At 42.1% G+C, this 22,213-nt stretch overlaps 1 protein-coding gene across 1 annotated transcript in view; it reads right to left on the bottom strand.

Annotated features, from left to right (window-relative positions):
* The window catches only part of LOC126522649 (protein phosphatase 1H), a 28,931-nt gene that overhangs the window by 5,619 nt on the left and 1,099 nt on the right, over positions 1 to 22,213 (bottom strand). Inside the window, exons 3-8 of the mRNA XM_050171410.3 lie at positions 21,899 to 22,158; positions 14,961 to 15,045; positions 8,325 to 8,443; positions 7,478 to 7,541; positions 2,380 to 2,487; positions 1,472 to 1,635 (exon numbers count right to left, since the gene is read on the bottom strand). Coding sequence (XP_050027367.2) covers positions 1,472 to 1,635; positions 2,380 to 2,487; positions 7,478 to 7,541; positions 8,325 to 8,443; positions 14,961 to 15,045; positions 21,899 to 22,158 — 800 coding nt within the window. The remainder of the gene's footprint in view (positions 1 to 1,471; positions 1,636 to 2,379; positions 2,488 to 7,477; positions 7,542 to 8,324; positions 8,444 to 14,960; positions 15,046 to 21,898; positions 22,159 to 22,213) is intronic.

The raw sequence follows: 22,213 nt of genomic DNA on the forward strand, positions 1-22,213 counted from the left end.
TGCGCTTATCTGCCGATCTTTTTTCACGATCTGAGAGCTCTATTGATTATCTTCAGGGTGCATACTTCGCTTGGTTATGATGTGCTGCCATCGGCAGCAAAGAAACTTCCGTTCACACCAAAAAGGCCGTCTGTAGCACATCTTGGCCCAGCACCATGAACCAGCGCAAGACAGTTTACAACGGTGTGGGATTTCTTTCTACTGTTCTTCTCTGTAGAGATGATAAAGACAATGTGTAAAAGTGCAAACAGATATGCTTGGATGCATAATCTTGTAGTTGCCCAGCTACACTGAAAGCGATCGGTTCTGGAAGAGGTGCATGACTCTAGACGAACTGGTTAAGTACATTCCTTGGACTTCTCATCAGACAGTGCTCAGAAGATGACGAAAAGGCGGAACTGAAAAATGTGTTACGAGGATCGCAAAGTTGAACAAAATCCATACGTTTTGTGGGAAAATTGTGGAGTGCACCTATGCTTCGCGAAATCCACGAACTACTTCACTGCATGGCATGAGCGATGAACTGGTCTTAGTTTCCTTTTTTTGTATTCGAAGAACGGCATGTACTGAGCATTTATTTTTTCATACACTATTCCTGAGTTATTTACCTTTGAAATGTATATTCTGAATTTTCTTTGATATTAATATTTTTATAGATATCGTTTTTATTTTTATGTTTATCAACTGCCAGAAAAAATGGCACTTTCTGGAATTTTTGTTTTACCCAAATTTTTTTGTTTTGTTTTTGGAAAGAGCGTTTCATTATGCACGATATTCTATGCTGCAACGTGTGCCGGAACATTACTTGTAGTGGTAAATAATTTTTTTCAGGGACCTATAAAGAAGGGTTAATAAAAGGGTTAACGAAAGAGTTAATTTCCATATCTTTTTTTTTTTTTACATGTTTAGGTAATACCCATTTTTGCCCCGTCTCAAGAGATTCGTATCACTGAGATTCCACTCTAATAACAGCCTCTTTTCGAGCACTCGGAGCTCTTCTCAGCTTCCATAAGTAATTGTGCAATTGTGGAAGGCCACGACAATTGCAGGTAATGTAAGAAATGCAGATTAACAATGCTATGTTAGTGTTGCACCGTCACAGTTTTCGTATGTAAAAACTGGGATGGGAAACAAGTGAAAAGCTAATACACATGTTGTGGGCAACAGTGGGAGCCTACGAACAACAGCATTCTTGGCAATCTGCCAAGACAGCGCTTTGCGCTGCAAAAGTCAGACAACTGATTGTAATGCAAGAACTGAAGCCCGCCATCAAGGGAGCTTAGAACCGGTTCCAGATATAGGAAAAATTGACGCAAACTTGTGCAGCATAATGAATTTTTTATAATTTCGTATAATGAGTTTTGCACAATTAATTTCATAGAGCTTAACTAACTAACAAATAAATAAACTGATCAATCCCAGGTTGAATCCAGTGCCACAGCAGGACGCAGCAGCTGGCTCGGCTGCTTACCTGAACTTGAAGCGTTGAGTGTCGCTAGCAGGAAAGTGGTCGAGTGACTTGAGCACAATCTGAGCTGCCTTGTCATTGGCTAGCACATCCCAGAGGCCATCCGTGCCCATGACAAGTACGTCGCCATCCGTAAGCTCCTCCGCACAGACATTGAAGATGCGAACCTGCAGGATTTACATGTGTTAAATTACTGCGCTTATTTGATGCTAACATGAACACAGAGTTCGTTCTTTTCCTCATAAACAGAAAGCATCGAAAGAAAGCATTTGAGCATATCATCAGTTTTGCAACCTACCAATGACATTGCGTTCCTGTAGTAGGGGGCTCTCATGCACTATCGCAGAAGGCAGGTAAGCCACAAAGAGGATTCAAGCACGAACATGAAATATACTGGCATTTCAGTAATGAAGTTATTATGAAGATGCAATTCATCTTGTCCTGTAAAAAACTGACTATTGAATGTTAATGTTTTATTTGAGCACACTAATATGTCCACCATCTTAAATAGGACCTTCCAATGAACTTGCTGAGGACGCATTGGTGGCTTAGTTTATTGGCCATTATTGCACACATGGGCAAACACAAAAGCAGACAAAGATGAGCGCTTGTGTTTGTCCACTTCTGTGTTCCTCCATGTGTAAACATGTCCGCTGCCTTTAGAACAACGATCTTCCAATACTGCTGTCTCAATTTGCATTTTACTGTAGGGCTTCATTTGTTAATGACAATACATTATTCTTTTATTTTGGCTGAACTGCTTCTTTTTGAATAAAGCTACTGTAAGTGATCACCTTGTTTGTGCTTTCCCACTCTGTAGCCCAATTCTAAAAAGTCAGTTTACTGCTGGCAGTAAACATGCCTGATGTGGTACCACTATGGAGCAAGACTACACATCATACTATGTATACCTCTGGCTCTGGAGTCAGGAATGGCTTGATGTCCACGTTGCTGCTTTGCGCCTTGAGATCATGGTCTCCAAAGCCTCGTGTCACTCCGATGGTTGCCAGAACTCGGCTCTGCAAGGTACACAGAACAGAGGTCACTCCATGATTGCAACCATAAACCAATAAAGGTTCCAGGCAACCAATAAAGGTTCCAGGCAATGTGAAGATAAACAATTCTGGCCTGGCAAAACCAAAATGTGCACTATAAATGTGCACCATCACTGTGCAACAGAAAAATATGCGAAATGCAACCACAGAGAACATTTGTTCATATATAATGCAAGAAAGTGCAACTAGAAGCGAAATAAAAGATCAAGCTTGCCAGTAGGTCCAGGTGACGTATCGTTTACCCCAACAAGCTTTCACTTACCCTTAATTACAACGCTAAAAAAAGCCTAACAGTACTGTCCATGGCTGAGATAACCTAAAACCGTTCCAATCTGCCCATATGGGCAGGGCCCAAGCAATTTTGACCTGTCACTGGTCACAGGGAGGTTCGGAATAAAAACAAAAACAGATTGGAATAGCTTTACGTTATCCCGGCCCGTATCATTTAACCCTGCTGTGACAAGCAGCAACCATCAGTGGTATTGAGAAGAGCGATGGCACTGACCGAATAGCATGGCTATTGGCTTTTTGTGAAGAGATGGAGAAAAAAGCCACACAAATTTTACCTCTTCTTTGTCACACGTATTATAACTTGCAATAAAAGGTGCAGTTAACTTCAATTAATCCGACCCTGATGATATCGACGAAATTGGTCGAATTGATCAAGAGGCAGAAAAAACTTCAAAACCCACACATTTGGCACAATTTGTCGATTCTAACATACCCCAAATCAGACGCATGCCCACTTTTTACATATTCAGAGTAGAAAATAAGTGCAGAAATGCAGAAATTAATACGTATATATCATCATGACTCTCAGAAAGCACTTTATTGCTGTCCATGAAAAACCACAGCACCTAGTCCTCCATATGGCCCATAGCGCGTTTGATGCTCCGCATTTATCCAACGATTCCGCAACAATCGCAACAGGGATGGTGGCCAATGCCTAAACTAACCACTTTGTTAGTCTGCCCAGTGACACGACTTGCTGCCGCTAGCTTAATGTGTAAAATACTTTACCTTTGAATGAGCTTTCACAATTAGGAATGTATGAATATGCAAATATCACCAAATTGAATAGCGAACATTTGAATAATTCGATTTGGAAATTGAATATATGTAGTATTTGAATTTTCGAAGATTTGGTAAATTAAAACCTGTGCAGTGCTGTATGTGCTGCAGAGCCCCTCGTACTTAATGTTATGCAAGCAAGCACCTCACTTCGTCGTTTTCGGCGCAAAAGGAGTGCCATGCATTTCGTGGGGTGGGAAGCGTTATGCGAACTTGCTGTGACCCTCCCGACTTAAGAATTTTCAACAGGTAACAAATCATGCCAAACCTGGAAGATGCCTGGTCTTTACCGTCGGCACCAACTGTGGTCTACCCACACAGCACCAACAATGGCTATACGCGGAGTAGAAATTGAGTGACGTGATGCATGGTCAGCGCTTTCATTTGTCACACAGATTGGCTTTACGATAATCCACCTGCCGCGGTATAATTTAGTGCTACACGAATACTGAAGCAGACACAAGGGGATCCTAGAGCATGATTTCACGCTGGAACACAGTAGAAAATTACAGTTTCAGTGTCTGTGCACACAACTGCACGATGTGGGAACAAGCAGACGAAGCGCAAGTACATCTCTCTTGCTTCTCTGCAAAGTAAAGCAAAAAACGCACGCACATTCTGTTTGTATGTGTCATTATTTCTGTAAACTTCAATTCGCCAATTCAAGCAACAGATCACACGAATAACAGATGTTGCCTTGAATAATTCTCGAAGTCGCGTGTCTCTATGATTGACATCACACTGCGAACATGAGTACGTAGGCACAGGAACACGTGTATGTCACCGTCCGGCTTGGAGCGCCGTCGTGCGAGGGAAAAGGAAAACAGCGTTCAGATTGAAATTTCAGACCTTTCCGCGGGGCGTAGCTATGTAATACTTTGCAAATATGATTGTTAGAGTGCTAATCAGTTGAAAATGGCCTGACCTGGTAAGTGGCCCTTAACTCTTTTGTTACAGTGAGGAAATGGCCATTTTTTATAGGTCCTGGAAAAATATTATTTACCACTACAAATAATATTCAAGCACACACTGCAGCATAGCATATTGCGAATAATAAAATGCTCTTTCAAAAAAAAAATATATATATATATATATATATATATATATACGTAGCCAAACAAAAAAAATTTATTAGGTAAAACATAAAAATTCTAGAAAGCACCATTTCTGCTGCCAGTTGATAAAAACAACAACAAAAAACATGATATCTACAAAAACATTAATATCAAAGAAAATTCAGAATATAAACTTCAAAGATAAATAACCCAGGAATAGTGTCTCAAACATATAAATGCTCAGTACACCGCCATTCTTCGGACACAAAAAGAAACTAAGACCAGTTCATCGCTCATTCCATGCAGTGAAGCAGTTCGTGGATTTTGTGAAGCATAGGTGCACTCCGCACTTTTCCCACAAAACGTATCGTTTTTGCTCAACTTTGCAGTCCTCGTAACACATTTTTCAGTTGTGCCTTTCGGCATCTTCTGAGGATGGTCCGATGAGAAGTTTAAGCAACGTACTTCACCAGTTAGTCTAGAGTCATGTACCTCTTCCAGCACCGATCGCTCTCAGCGTAGCTGGGCAACTACAAGATTATGCATCCAAGCATCTATGTGCATTTTTGCAGATTGTCTTTAACACCTCTGCAGAGAAAACGAGTACAAAGAAATCCCACGCCGCTGCAAACTGTCTTGCGCTGGTTTATAGTGCTGGGCCGAGATGTGATATGGGCGGCCGTCGTGGCGTGAACAAATTTTCTTTGCTGCCGATGGCAGCACATCATAACCAAGTGAAGTATGCACCCTGAAGATAATTAGTAGAGCTCTCAGGTCATGCAAATAGATTGGCAGATAAGCACGCATGAGGTAGGAGACTGCTCAAGGCCGTAAAGGAAACTCGCCGGTAAACAGCTGCGGATGTGCCATGCTGACTCGGAACATCGTCGCCGTGAGAGCTTGAATCTGTTTTGCTGTCATCTTCGGAATCATAACTCGAGTCCTCATCACTAAATTGAAGTGCAGGTGCAGCATTGTTTCGAGCACGATGCTTTTCTCACCATGCAGCCGCGCGGGACGACGCCATGGGAGCGACTTTCGATAGCGACTTTCGATAACTGCGCAGTGATACCGGCAGCGCCCCTAGCTCTTGGAAGCTCTTGGAAACTGGTTGAAAATTCCAGGTCCACATGTTGGACAAAACAACTCTGACTCTAAACCAGAGCTCACTAGTGAACAGCTGGCGTCATTTTCGGTTAATTATCACTGCTCAGCACTGTCGGACAGCAAAGCCGGTGATATAACTTATTTCTTGACTTGTTGGAATTCATTTAATTACAACATTTTGATGCTAGTGCAGCGTAATCGTGAGCGGTATGCTTTTTTCTTGAGCGCGGCAGAAGGTGACAGCCACGCCTCTTTTCTCTACAATATACGCACATTAGTTCGCAAAAAGGTGCGTCAAAAATCACAAAACCGCCGGAGTACGAAAATTTAAACTGATTCTGAAAGTACAGTGTCTGTACTAACTACTGTACGGCTTTAAGTCAATAAGAAACGGCTGCAACATGTTGAAATTGGTGATTCAAACATCGATCACAGGTGATCGATTTGAATAGGCGTGGTAATGAAAGAGTTACGGGTGGACCGTACTGCATACAGTTAAACCTCGATATTACAAAGCAAGTAAAATTGGCAGTTTGCTTCGTTATATCAAAACTTCATTGTATTGAAATTCGGCCTTCTATGCAAATAAGTACAGTTGCCAATCGATTTTTCTTACATGGAAAGGGGCCGCAGAATTTTCCAAATTATCAGGCAATCATTTTGATGAATTTGGGACTCAGCGCTGACTGATACAGTTTCATGCCACTTTAACGATATCTTCACATCGGCAGTACGAGTTAAGTGAAGCCAGCCAAGCTTTTACGTGCACTCCGCGCCCATGGCTGATAGTGTCGTCCATACTGGGACGACGCCATCATAAAAAGCGCCGACAGCGGGGAGCAAATGCTTCATCTCCCTCTCACTCCAATGGGTCACCGAAACTCAAGATTATGCAGCCTTCAATACTAAACGCACGGGCAGCTTACATGATGCCCTGCTGTCTCGGCACAGCCACTCTTTGCACACATGGCAGATTACTTCCAAAAAAAGGTGCGCGGATACGTATGCGCTCAGCTGCGCTTACAGTGAGGCACAGTCATGGCCGAGACGCACGTGCGCCAACTCCTCCACCCCCCCAACCCGCCCCTCACGCGCGCTTGATCGCATTACTGCGAGCTCAGGTCCCCTACCCTGTTTCCTTTGTACGCATGGGAAAACGGCACTCGTGATGCCACCATCTTTCTTTTTTCATCCTCGCACACTTTCACTCGCACCTAAAGCACAAAGTGCGTGGGGCACACTAAGCATCTTATCGCACTTGGACGTTATATGGAACATGACGCGGCTCCACTTAGGCGGTCCCTCTTGTCGCTGGGGTCGCATACGATTTGAGAGGAGAGTTTGCAAGCAGCTGCTTGTAATTCAATCATTTGGCCATCTGCATCCGCGGAAGTTTCCATTTATTGTCTTGCCTTCCTTTGCGGCAGAAGCGAACTTTCGTTATATTGAAATTGCATACAAACACACTTCATCATATTGAGGTTCTAAATACATGGTGTTCTATAGACAAGATGTTATGAAAAATGTAATACTTCTTTATATCGAGAATTTCGTTATGTTAAAGTTTGCTATATCGAGGTTTAACTGCACTTTGATATTTATGTACCGAAGTTACCTGCATGCACGCCAACCTGCTTCCACCTCCCGTATCTTGTGGCTTGGGTTTGATTGCATTACAGCAAGCAACTTGAAAACAAGGTCAACATCTGTGCCAAACTTACCCGCTTGCCTTCTCCATAAATAAGCGGAAATCGGAGATCCTCAGGCGTCACTGTCCTGTAGGCCCTGTGCGTTGCGAGAAAGTACACAAAGAGAGAGTCAGTGAACAAGACGCTCATTTTCATTGACGCCCAACACAATGATGAAGAAAAGAAAATAGTGGCACATCCGCGTACAAAAGTTCCTTTTGTTTCTGACTAGCATCTTTTCAAATGTATTTTTGCTTTGGATAATGGCAATGAAAAAAATACCAGTACTACAAGTGATTACTGACTGGGCCGGCTAAAGTGCGATACTGCTGTGCAGGAATACTTGTCCTTTCGTTCTCACAACAAGCACTGACTAGAACCATCATATTGCTTCCATTATTGAAGCCAATGAATTCAAGAAATCGCTTATTAACGATTTATTGTAACTCTAGTACGGTGCTAAAATGTGTTCCGACTTTTTTGTTGAGATACCACCCCATAATGCCTCAGCCCGGAGACAAAATAAATAAACCAAGAAGCAGGAAAAGTCATATAGTGAAAGTGCTTGGCTTTTCTCACGCGTTCGGCAAGGAGGAGGTAGGCAGGTACCTACAATCGCGTTCGAGTGATTGCGAATCTGAATCATGATCTTTCCAAACTTTCGTTTGTATGCTGGCCAGCCATCAAAACGACAATGACCCTGAGCAGAAGCTGAGCTGGGGGCAACAAATTCAAGCTTAGGCTTGAGGTGTTATTCACTTCATAATAAAATGTACCCAACCAGTCTGAACATTCACTTAAACCGCTTTGTTTCTTTGACAATAAACTGGCTCACAAGCCGTACGCTGTCCATACAATGCAAGCGAGGAAGCCAACTCACCAGCCTGTCATGAAGGCATCCCGGCACAGCAGGCGTTTGCCCAGGTCAGATCGCACTGGGCGTCGCACAAACTCCAGGTGGGTGAACTCGCTGCCCAGCAGCTCGGGACACTGCATACCCTGCAAGAATTGCCCAGGGATTAATGACAGGCAGCGCTGCTGTGCAGCCATGCACTGGGCAATAACAGCAACCACAATGACGACAAGAACAACAATTCGGCTCACAAAATACGCTGCAAATCGAGGAACCTTGAGAAGGCCCCCGCCTCCCCTCAGCAATTCAAGCCCATGCAGTTGCAGCACAGGATATGGAAAGCGATTCACCCACAATGATATTCTACAACAGCACTAAAACCAGAATTCGAACGCTAGCAGCATGTAGCAGTTAAAAAAATAAAAATACAAGAATAAATGCACTTATTTACAGTACACTTTAACAATGCAATTCAATATACAATGCGCGTAAGTGCAGAAATTGTGATGTGAAAAAAAAAGAAGAAATCTGCTCAGAGTGGTAGCAAACATTACTTGTAAATGTATGCATGTATGTAGATGCCTGTATGCAAAACACAGACCCGCCAACAATAGTATTTGACAAATACTACACTGGAAGCCAAAATGCACCCAATTGTGGTAAAAAAAATAATTCATAGGCTTTGCTTTGTACGAACAGTTTGAACGGACACCCTACTCTACAATTGCAGCTGGAATAATCTGTGACACAGGCAAATGAATATATTTGTAAAGTTTAAAAAAAATTATAGGGTTTTACGTAAAAAAATCACGATCTGATTATGAGGCACGCCGTAGTGGGGGACTCCGGAAATCTGGACCATCTGGATTTCTTTAAAGCACACCTAAATCTAAGTACATGGGTATTTTCGCATTTCGCCCGCATCGCAATGTGGCTGCCATGGCCAGGATTCGATCCCACGACTTCGTGCTTCGCAGCCCAACACCATAGCCACTAAGCAACCACGGCAGATTTGTGAAGTTTATCCGTGCATGATTCATGTAACGGTGGCCAAAATTTCGGTGGTTATCACATATAGGTTTAATAAGGTATGCATAAATAATTGAGCTTTGACCTAAACTGGATGCAAATAATTAATTGTAACAGCACTGTAGGCAGGCCCTAAAAATCGAGCACTTTACAACAATGTTGTAAAGGTTGCCTTGTATGATGATAGGGCTATTGATTTATTAAATGCTTAAAGGGCCCTTGAAACGGTTCGGACAAATTTTGTAGACGCGTAGGGTACAGCTAAAGTTAATCATTCGCATCAAAATTTGTGCAAAGCGTCTCATATTAAGAGAGCTACAGACGATTACGAGTTACTCTCCTCCATAGTCATGCATTTTCTCCTTAACCCGTTCACCGAGTGATCGGGGGCTAAGCTCTGCCTTCACTTGCTCTGCGTCATGATGGCACGTCGTGTCATCGATTTCCGGTTCTCTAGGAGTGAGTGCACAAAGCCTCTCCAAACTCTCCGCCAGCTGCTAGGCAGTCAACCCCAAATGAGAGCTATCGAAGCAGCGTGCATTGCGAGCATTCTGTCGCAGCGCCAAACATGTTCGGTATACCAGTAACCACAGGCGAGCTGGGCGTTTCGTTGGATGGGTGGAGGCATAAACTCAAGCAGATGATGATAGGTCTGCACGGTCCAGCCACCTGTTGGCGCAGAGATTAACCAGCCAAACAAAGCACTAATATTGCTCTAACCAAGTGTAAAACATTTTAAACATTTACAAAAACAATGTGTTAATGATTACACTCCAGCGAAAAATTTACACCAGACGCAAAGAATACATTTTGTTACTGCTACTGTGTGTGGTTGAGTTCTTTGCCACCAGGTGGCTGCATCATGCAGATTATTCACATTTGCGCTTCTGCTCATCCCTTGAAACGACACGCAAGGGGACACGGCCAGGCCCTATCCCCTTGCGCTTGCATTTACCGGAATACCTGACTCACAAAACACTATAGTGGTAGTAATCTTCTGGTGTAAAGTGACGGCTGCAAACGCGCAAGTCCTGGTACTGATCGGATAGCGACAGTCCGATGTGCTGCAGCCAGTCCGCTCATCTGCTGCCATGCAGAGAGACACAATGTCGCAACTTGACAAATTGCCAGTCACTATGTTTGCAGGTCACAACACGACAAAGTCGAATCATGGTGCTCATGAAAAGACTGAGACCGACTTTGACCGCAGAGCTCTCGTCAAAATGGAGCGCGTTGTAACACAAGCAGACGATGCTTGCTGTGTGCCGGAAGTGCTTAAATGTAGTGAGAAATTGTTTTTGTGCATTCTCTTTCTGTTACTTTCATTTTATAGAAAGAGATTAACTAACATTCCAACTATTACAAGCATCATTTGTTCACCATAAAGTTGGAAAAATTATTCACGACGCGCCCTGGGCAGCCAATCGAATAGTTGGGGCAAATGATGTCAAATGGGTAGGGGCAGCGTAAAATTCAGCCGAGCAGTGTGCTGTCATCGGCAGCGATGTACATTTTTAAAACCTTATAATAAATTAAACGCTTTACACGGAGCGCTTAGATGCGTCTTTTAATGATCAGAAGGACCTACTCTAACGACTAAGTACGTTTGTACAAAATCGTCAAAATTGTTTCAGGGTCCCTTTAATATATCAATATATCAAGAGTTTCATTGAGTAATAACTCAATCAATTTGCTGGCTGATTAACTGATCAACCAGTCACCGTACTGATTTTACAAAAGATTTGCGAGTCCCTATGGTTGGTTATCAAAAGATTATTCAATATTTCCTTCAAATACAAGAACAACATTGGAATAGTTTCTTGTCTCATTTATCAGAAGCTCGAAAAAAGGAAAAGAAGGTGTCTATGAGACACTTCTCCAAAGATATTGCTGTGAGTAAAGGGCTGAACAATAATTGTTGGCTGTGTCTCACCCACCGACAACATAGGCAGCATAGCTATGAAAAGCCATGATTTTAACAATAATGAAATAAAAAAAAGAGTCTGCGAACTTGTGCATTTAATTAAACGACTAATGATACCTCTGAGGAATCAAATCCAAGTACCGTGTCAGAGACACTTAGTGGAAAAGCATACATTTTAATGCTCAATGTATAATGCCCATGCAAAAAACTCTGCACTCTCATGTCACATGGAAGTTGTGCAGTTACACACTGTGTACAAGGCCCTGCAGAAGAAAGAAGACCATAATTTTTGTCTTCTTACTTCCTTAAAAGAATCCATGTAATGCCAACTAATTCAGTGCCAACATATGTGCTATACTTGTATGAATTAAATTCAAGATCATTTTTGGGTGCTTGCAAATGAGATTACCAGCTGAAAAAGCAATTCGTGTTCTAAATTGCTCGAAAAGACCTAAATGCCGTGGTGCATTGGTTAACAAAGTAATAAAAAAAAGCTTGCTCTGCAAGCGAACCCTGTTTGTGAACACTACACAGTGTAAAATTTTTCTGCTCACAATCTGGCAAGCATGAACTCACACCTAGGCTTGCACTATGTGTAACATTATGTTAGATATTTGGCTAACACATTTCGTTGAGCTAGTTGCTGGGATACTGCAAGTAGATGCAGCACAAACAGACAAAGACATGAGAATAGTATGTGTTTCGTCCATTTGCACAGTGTGTGTGCAACATCTTTTTCCTCCATCAGAAAGCAGAGAGCGCAAACACCAGACACCAATGCTTTACAGAAAAGCCGGCTTATGGTAGTCGCAGAGGAGGCAAGGGGAAAGAGGACACAGCATGTCGTGGGAGTGGGCGCAAGGCTCCACAAGTAAAAGAGCGTAACAAATGGGAAAGAACATGATAAAGCGGTCTGAAGGTCCAGTGCACAACTGAGATGCATGCCCTTGCATCCTCGAATGTGCAAACACAAAACGCTCGCAGCTGCCACATGGAGAACCACACTGCAGTCCATTAGAGCCTTTTAGTGTAGCTGGGTGGGCAAGTTGCAGTCATCATGTGCATGGGATCCCCCGCCATCGCAGTAGTGGATCACACGTCACGGAGTGCTGAGACCTTGTAACTGGGCACGAGGGCCACCACTGGAAGCACCAGCACTGCAACTGTTCTTGTGCCGAAAGTGGGATCCCGTAACATTGCTTCGTCAGAGTGAGAGTGGGCGTCGTGATTTTATCGCGTGACTTAGAAGGTTGATTTTATTTTGATTGTTCATAAGCACTGCCCCTTGTCGTTGAATAGAACTGACTGTCGTATTAGAAAATAAAAAGGTTGCTTTTTTTTAATACCCTCACCTCGGAACATATCTAGCTTAAGGCCGGGATTTATCCTTGTTTTAGTTGCAGTTTGTTTAGAATTCGAAACAACAAAACCTGGTCTTTGCAAAAGTAAACTGGTCAGATTTTTTTTGACAACCTTAATTGTTTAGAGATCCCTTCTCGAAATTTTGTTACCAGTAAGTTAACTTGTAAAAGGTTGTCAGTGTTCCAAGGCACTGCCCCTGTTACAGTTGGTGATAATGTTTGCCATACAAAATAGGAACAATAACTTTATTGAAAGGTCCAAGTTATTCAGGGAATGGGAAAATATGCCTGCCCAGGCATAGGCCACGAGCCCTTGAGCTTTTCATCCACAGCGTAAATAAAGAAAGTCTTGACTGCTACATGATACAAAGGTAAAATAAACTTACGTGAATATTACAGTACCAAATAAAAATATTAAGACTCCCCACTTCACTTCATAGTTTCATGCTCTTTTTTTTTCCCGTTCTCTTCGGGCATTTTCTATGCTAAAAACAAAAAATTACTTCAAGATATTGTTCGTTATACTATTACGCACTGGGATGTGTGTGAAAGAGACGTGACTACATGGCACAATATGCAACTTATACAGGCTAATAAAGGTGCATGCATCCTGAAGGTTCTGCATTGCACAGGTGATAAACATAAGCCGCTACAGAGATTTATCGACCAATGATATTGCTGGTAAGTTCAGTGAGGAAGATACAGCAGCAAGATACGTGGGTAATAAAGCCGAAATTCCTGGACATAGACAGCAAAAGATACCAATCTAGCTAATCTGAACGATGCGATACAGGTGTGTGCATACATTGTTCACTCGAATATAAGATAATACATATGTCAATAAATTCTGAATAGCTATTTCTAGCTATTCAGAATAGCTACTTAGTTCAAAAGATATGATGCTCTGCCGGGCACCATGACTGGCTGCAATAATCGAATACTTCACTTATTCAATAGCTTCACTCTTGAAAATGTAACTTATTTTGTAGATGTATATGCACACTTTAAAATTTGCCAATAAATTTTATTACCATTGACTTTTTGTAGAAGCTAACACGCTTTCTATTTTTGTGATAGTCCATAGAGCAGAATCTGACCCACATCACCATGGACGAACACTATTTCTCACACAGCGTATAAAACCTTAAATCAAAATAAAGAACAAGCCTGGATATGTAATACTACGACAACTAAAATTCCACAGCAGCACGACGAAAAACAAAGCATGCGACCGCACTGAAGCAGACGCTCTGGCACCTGATAAAATTTTAAACGTCATTCAAGCACTGACAGCAGACGGCATCACAGCATGCTCTCGCCCCCAATAGATTCACAGCAATGGTTTGTGCTGCAAGTGTCCTTTTACATCCTTTATTTCCTGTGCAATGCTTACTGTGCATGCACTGTTGGGAAGAAGCAGTAACGATAAATGGTAAAACGGTAATGCTACGCTAAAATACTATTATCTTAAACAACTGGCTGTACCTGTCATCAATGTTATTCAGACTAATTTTGACATATCTTCTGGCATAACGTATTTCAGGCAGATTGCAGCTCTCACTCCTATACCTGAAGGCGAACATGGCAGTAACTGCCAGGTGAATAAATTTTAGTTGAGTCCCTTCCAGTCAAGCAACAGGGAGTGGGAGACAATGGATAGACTGTCTTGACTGTTGTGTTCCCGTGTTGACAAGTAGAGTTACTTAGACACTATGTTCTCTTCTGCCGAATGTATCAAGATGAAATGACGACATCATCTTAAGTTAAGTCAGCCATTGAAACAATTTCCAATCTCTTGTCACTCTGTTCTGCTGATTTTGAGTCAGGTGTTTGGGCCAGGGTTTGAGTCAGTCAGGGTCAGTCAGTCAAGGTTTGAGTCAGGTGTTTGAGTTTGAGTCAGAGCACACCAAAATGAAGCAGATAGAAGGCTCTGTGTTTTTGGTTTCGACAGCGCATTACGCTAAGACATTTAGTGTCTTTAGAATTTTTCCCAAAGTAATAACAATATTGCTTTACTTATACTATAAAGCAAGTCCACATTAGCAACAAAGCACAATGCACTTCTACATGTATAAATAACTACTAGTTTTGTACAACTGTCACCATTGCACATCAGTTTTTTATTTAGGAAGCACTTGCGCATCTGTTTGTTTTGCTATAAATCAGCACATAAGCATTTTTTCTGCAGATCCAATACACTACAAAGCCAAGAGTCCATCAATCCTCAAAGCTTCAGCGTTAGCTTGCTTTTTTTTCTTCTTTTTTTAAGTAAAGCTGCAATCTACTCTTGACAGATATTTTGCGCAATGCAACAATACTTCATGCACTGTGGCCACGCAGGTAACTTACCAAATGCTTGATCCGTGACCTCTCTGTCTCGGGTGTGAAATCACAAGACATGGGGATCACCTGCTCTCCACGACAGATGACGGCCCTACATGAACACAAATCACGCATGTGTCAGGACATCAAGCCACGAGATGCTTTACAGCTAGTTATTGCTGACAGCTGGGTGAAACAGTTATTGGAGTGGCAAGACATAACAACAGCAATAAAAAGGTAGAACAAAGGCCTGCAAATGCCATGTGTGATTCAAGTTCATTGTACCATCCTCTTAGTGCCATTATTACAGAGTTCTAGCCTGCACTAGAGAAGCAACATTTCCGAAAATTTTGAATGTTATTGCAGAAAAAAATTAATAAATTAGGTTTCACACTGTCCTCTACGAATATTTGTAGTAAGGTGAAACTGTATGCTATGCATGTACAGAATATGAACACACCACGAATACTGTCGAACCTGGATACAGCGAACTCGAAGGGGATTGCGAAATAGTTTGCTTTATCAATAATTCGATATATAAAATGAAAATGTCATTAAAACAACTTAAATAGGGATTTTACAGCTGCTTGTTATGCACAATAATTCGTTATATCCGAGTACGACTGTATATCTTACTCAATTATCCAGAAATACAAGATTAAACAAATCTGTCAGAGTCAACATGACATCAAAACAAGCTTTCTGCAAACACAGTGTAAACGTCTTGAAATACATAAAAGAAAAATACAAACAAACAAACAAGCAAGCAAACAAACAAACAAACAAACAAACAAACAAACAAACAACACATTTGAAGTAAACTATGCAGATCAACTGTACCACATTGTTTTCACCTATTTGACCCCTTCCTGCACATTCTTTTTTAAAATTTTATGTTGTTGCTTTTGGGGGCTAGATATTTTGACCAATTTTTTAGGAGCTCAAGAACAAAAAGATACATATTTTTTCTTCTGCAAAATTTTGTTTCTTTTCCCACTATTTGCATCTCTAGTCTGTCCACATAAGTACTACCAGCTGAGAAATAACCAGGTTACCAGTGACACAGGCTTGAGCAGCCGTGTTGATGATGTCAGCCTGTGAGGCCAAGCTTAACCAGAGAGAACACAAAGCTCCTATTGCAGTGACTAACCATAAGCTAATTACCTGCTGGTGCAGAGCATTAGCAGCGGTGTAATCCTAAACATCCAGTCATTTCTATTTTAAGAATTTTCCTCTGACAGGTACCTTTACGTAAGACAATGTTTTGTAAGGCATTAAGGTTGGACAAAGCATCACGAATTGTAGCGACGAATGTTACTACCACCATTTACGTTTCCCGTAACAAGTATTCCATAAAAGGTCCTGTACTTCACAAAAACAGCAAGAATTTCTCCCCACTTAAGTAAGGGATGCTTTTTTGACGCAACTATCTATAACCTCCTATATCACCTATACCTCCTATATGAATACAACGTACAAACCCCGGCCCTCAGTCCCCAGCAGCCGCGAAGCAACTGACCACGGCGGCAGTCAGATCTGTGACGCAGCAGAGGGTGCTAAGAATCCCTGGCTCCGGACAGGCCGCCATTGGAATCTGAACCTGGCAATGTTTAACGTTAGGACGTTATCTAGTGAGGCGAGTCTAGCAGTGTTATTGGAGGTATTAGAGGGTAGTAAATGGGATATAATAGGGCTCAGTGAGGTTAGGAGGACAAAAGAAGCATATACAGTGCTAAAAAGCGGGCACGTACTGTGCTACCGGGGCTTAGCGAGGAGACGAGAATTAGGAGTCGCATTCCTAATTAATAAGGATATAGCTGGTAACATACAGGAATTCTATAGCATTAACGAGAGGGTGGCAGGTCTTGTGAAACTTTATAAGAGGTACAAATTGAAGGTAGTACAGGTCTACGCCACTACTCCAGTCATGATGATAAGGAAGTCGAAAGCTTTTATGAAGACATGGAATCGGCGATGGGTAAAGTCAAAACAAAATACACTATACTGATGGGCGACTTCAATGCCAAGGTAGGCAAGAAGCAGGCTGGAGACAAGTCAGTGGGGGAATATGGCATAGGCTCTAGGAACAGCAGGGGAGAGTTATTAGTAGAATTTGCAGAACAGAATAATATGCGGATAATGAATACCTTCTTCCGCAAGCGGGTTAGCCGAAAGTGTACATGGAGGAGCCCAAATGGCGAGACTAGAAATGAAATAGACTTCATACACTGCGCTAACCCTAGCATCACACAAGATGTGGATGTGCTCGGCAAGGTGCGCTGCAGTGACCATAGGATGGTAAGAACTCGAATTAGCCTAGACTTGAGGAGGGAACGGAAGAAATTGGTACATAAGAAGCCAATCAATGAGTTAGCGGTAAGAGGGAAACTAGGGGAATTCCGGATCGAGCTACAGAACAGGTATTTGGCTTTAACTCAGGAAAAGGACCTTAGTGTTGAAGCAATAAACGACAATCTTATGGGCATCATTAAGCAGTGTGCAATAGAAGTCGGTGGTAACTCCGTTAGACATGATACCAGTAAGCTATCGCAGGAGACGAAAGATCTGATCAAGAAACGCCAATGTATGAAAGCCTCTAACCCTACAGCTAGAATAGAACTGGCAGAACTTTCGAAGTTAATCAACAAGCGTAAGACAGCTGACATAAGAAAGTATAATATGGATAGAATTGAACATGCTCTCAGGAACGGAGGAAGCCTAAAAGCAGTGAAGAAGAAACTAGGAATAGGCAAGAATCACATGTATGCGTTAAGAGGCAAAGCCGGCAATAGCGTTACTAATATGGATGAGATAGTTCAAGTGGCTGAGGAGTTCTATAGAGATTTATACAGTACCAGTAGCACCCACGGCATTCTCAAATCATGAACAGCAGGTTGCCACTATCCCTCAAGAGAAAAGTGTATAACAGCTGTGTCTTACCAGTACTAACGTATGGGGCAGAAACCTGGAGGTTTACGAAAAGGGTTCTGCTTAAATTGAGGACGACGCAACGAGCTACGGAAAGAAGAATGATGGGTGTAACGTTAAGGTATAAGAAAAGAGCAGATTGGGTGAGGGAACAAACACGGGTTAATGACATCTTAGTTGAAATCAAGAAAAAGAAATGGGCATGGGCAGGACATGTAATGAGAAGGGAAGATAACCAACGGTCATTAAGGGTTATGGACTGGATTCCAAGGGAAGGGAAGCGTAGCAGGAGGCGGCAGAAAGTTAGGTGGGCAGATGACATTAAGAAGTTTGCAGGGACAACATGGCCACAATTAGTACACGACTGGAGTAGTTGGAGAAGTATGGGAGAGGCCTTTGCCCTGCAGTGGGTGTAACGAGGCTGATGATGATGATCTGAAGCCTAAAGTACCCATATAAGAGCACCAAAGAAGAAAGCTCAAGTTAGCAAGCTCATCAAACAATATGTTTGTTTAATGTCTTAAGTATATTACATGTGTGCATTAAATGTTCAGCAATTTTCAAAGATACATCACAATGAGTAGGGAGAGAATAACAAAATCCTGTTTTATCTGGCATGTTCCTCGCTTAGCTTAATGTCTTTAAGTGACTCCATTTAATTATATTCAACTTTCGCAGTGTAGCAAACTAAGAAGCACCAGTTTCTGACTTTGGTTGCCCTGTGAAAACAGCACAGTTCCTCGAGAAACAATGGGCCAACATTTTACTAGTTTGGCCTCCATCATGCCGTCACACCTTTTGGAATCTCAACCTTTTCGATGAACTCAGTTTATCCAGCAAAATTTTGTGTCGAGATTGCATTACTTCAGCTTAACATTTCACCTTGCTTTGGAGTACACAAAAGGTATCTTGGTTGTGTAGCTAGAAAAAGTAATTAATATGGGTTAGAGGATGCATATCCATTGTCCCAGAGCAGCCTTTACAAAAAAGCCCATTTCCATATACATTTGCAGAGCACCATCTGAATATTGGCAAACGTGACTTACATGCACTCATGCAATCATAGCCTGTTCCAGTACAGCACTTGTTACAGTGACACCTAAGGCTTAATACTATAGATGAACACTCTTACCTTTACTACTTTATGAACAAGTGTTGCCTATTAAACTATTTTTTTGGGGGGGAAGGGGATAACTTTGCGTAGCTGCAAGTTTATTCACATATGATTTTACATGTGACTCAAGCACTTGTCTGCATTTTTTCATTGTATGGTGGTTTGCCTCTTCTCTGCCATTCTTGGTGCTTGCAATAAATATTTTAAGAAATTTTTATGTTTTCAATGAGACAAATGTCGCAAGCTTTTGTCCATTTGAAGCTTTACAAAAAGCGTCGTTTCCATTTGTGAATGGCATGGCATGCCACCTTTACTGTAATGCAACTTTAATGGTCGCCAGGAACAACTGCCATCCCATCATATTAAAAAAAAAAAATGCTTGGCAAATGATGCACAACTGGGTAGTGTTGGCTGGCGCTTTTTATTGTTTTTAGTTCAAGAGCCACATGAACAGATGCAGCTAGTACAATGACAGGAAAGAATGTTTGCTAAGCTACCATGTTCATGATAACACAAAACACAGTAGAGTGTTGTTACATTCGATATTCTTTTAAGTATATATTCATTATTTGCTGACATTGGAAAGAGACATTTTAGATTTACTTCATTACATCAGTGTTATATCAATGTTCGAGTTTGATTTTTAAGCACAGTACACAGAGTACAAAACACCAAAAGAGCAGCTGGCGGATTTCCCATAGCAACTGCGCTGCCCTAGCATTTTGTACACATGTGATCAGTGAAGTAATGTTTGTAATACATAACACAGAGTCAGCGAAAGGCAACTTTTTTTTTTTTCTTGGGACATTTTCCACAAGGCATATGTAATCACGTAATGAACACAGAGAAAAAAAAGGAAGGACGTCGGGCGTCAAACAAATGGATGCATCTGCATGGTGCAGGTACGGGAAAAAGTGGTTTGCTTATTAATTCTGTATTGCTAATTAATGAACAAGCCTAATGATGAGACATGCCATTATCCAGCTTGCTCGCTAATTCCTTGCACTAGAAGTAGTGTGCTAGTAATAAACAACTGCGTTTCAAACTTTGTGGCCATCCAGAGAACTCCTCTTTGCATTGGTTGTTTTGGCCAAAGAACACAACAGATGGAAATTGCTTATATGCTGGAGTACAGCATGACAAGTGCTGTTCTAGAAAAGAAGGTCAAAGTGTGTTTTGCACTCGCACCTTCTCTGCGACTGCAACAATCTGTGCATTTAATTGTAACTGACTGAATAAACACAGTTTTTGATGGAACTATACACCTTTACATTGGAACAATAAGATACCCCTCTGGACAGTTGTGCATGGGTGCAAACTGCATATGCTACTATTGTTCCTAGTGCTTTTGAGCAGTTTCTCAGAGTTCAAACAGTGTGGTGGTGACACCAAGGTAGTTAGTTCTCAATGAAAATGTCTATAAACAATAGTGAAGAGAGCAACACAGTGCACTGTGCATTCACACAAACAATTTGGTGCTTCGTGCAGGTTACTACCGTACAATCTGCCAACAGAGAGACCAATCAAATTTATCATCTCAGCGACGTGTAAGCACGTTCCTATAGCAAAAGATTACAAAACATTCCTCGTTTCGTTATCTGCAATCCCAAGTACAATACTAAGTGGGTTCAATGTCTTCTTATAAATGGTGAGCCCATGATGTCACAAACGCCATATTGGTGCTTGTGACATTGTGACAACAATCTACAGCCACCACTCCACTGCTACAGATAAGCAGTAGAGATAGAATAACCAGATTAACACAACTTTTCAAGTGCCAGCCATCTATATGTTGGGGAAGGCCACTTATAGGAGCATGCTCTTGTCAAACAAGACTAGATGCATGTTGGGCAAGATGGTGCAGTATTGGTGGAACTAATAAATTAACTATGGGGTTTAACACTAAGAAGCAAAACATGGGCTAAGAGAAGTGCCATAGTGGACTGTTCTGGGTTAACTTCCATTGCCTGAGATCTTCTTTAAGATGCATGCATGCAAGGTATGAGGGTGAGTTTGCATTCTGGCTACATCGGAGTGCGGCTGCAGCAGCTCGGAATCGAACCCACAACTTTGTGCTTGGCAGGAGAATGTCATTGCCACTGCAGCACATGACTAGTAAATCCTAAAGCATAACTGACAGAACAGGTTCGACATATTTTCTCAAAACGAGCCACATTTGTGGCACAACAAGCAGTTCCAAGTTTGAAATATGTCACTGTACCCCGTTTGAATGTGTTATCAGTTATAAATGTTTACAAGCCAGCAAAACACGAGCTGACAGCAGCAAGTAATTTGATAATTTCACAGTATATCTAGTCACTTTCTTCACCTGAGATGCTATAATTACTTTTAACATATTTCATAGCCTTGAATAATAAATTTCCTAAAATATCAGCCTCTACAATAGGCATAGATAGTGCAATTTATTGGCATGGCATATACTCTAAGTGCCTGAAATCTGGCCAATGTGTAAAAACATTTGTGCCAGAGATGCCATCCAGCTAAATACATTTGTCCTGATAAAACTACATTAGAAAGATGAACTAATTTCACACAACTAAAGGTGAATTGAACTTTCATGTGACCTAGCGTGTGACCATTGCAGTAAAGCAGCTATGAATAAAGCGTGCCCCATGCCTGTGATATGTGCTGATGGTGGCAGAGTACTGATAAAAGTGCTAGATCTGTATGTATGCACGGCAGTACAGTGCTTCCCATCAAGTGGTATTGCAACATATGCTTCATCAGCTGTTCATTACTCTGCATCAGGGAAGAACCGGGACAGTTAATTGGCGACACAAATATTAGCTACATGGTACGAACACTGAAGCGGCGCGGCATTTCTAAATGAAACAGAGGTACAGCGATTGCGCCAAAGCAGCAGGTCCCAGAGAAACAAGCCAGTAGTTTTCCTCCACCGTACCTGCTGTCACCGGCGTTGGCCAGGTACAGCTTCCCAAGGATGAATAGCGCCACGAGCACGGTACAGCCACCGGTCATCTTGTAGTGCTTCTTGTCACGCGCGATCTGCTGGTCCATGTCCCAGAAGGCCGTCTCGAGGGCGCCGATCACGAGACTGTCGGCGGTGATCTTGCGGTCGCCGAAGGGTAGGAAGCCGCCTTCGGGTGCGGCCTGGGCCCCGCCGTCCGGCACCAGCAATTCCATCACGCTCATCAGCTTGTCCTGCGCGCGCCCCCGCCACCAGTGAAAAACGTGTGCTGCGGCTCGGTGAGGTGTG

The sequence above is a fragment of the Dermacentor andersoni genome, chromosome 6 (genome assembly GCF_023375885.2).
Source record: "Dermacentor andersoni chromosome 6, qqDerAnde1_hic_scaffold, whole genome shotgun sequence".
Lineage (NCBI taxonomy): Eukaryota > Metazoa > Arthropoda > Arachnida > Ixodida > Ixodidae > Dermacentor > Dermacentor andersoni.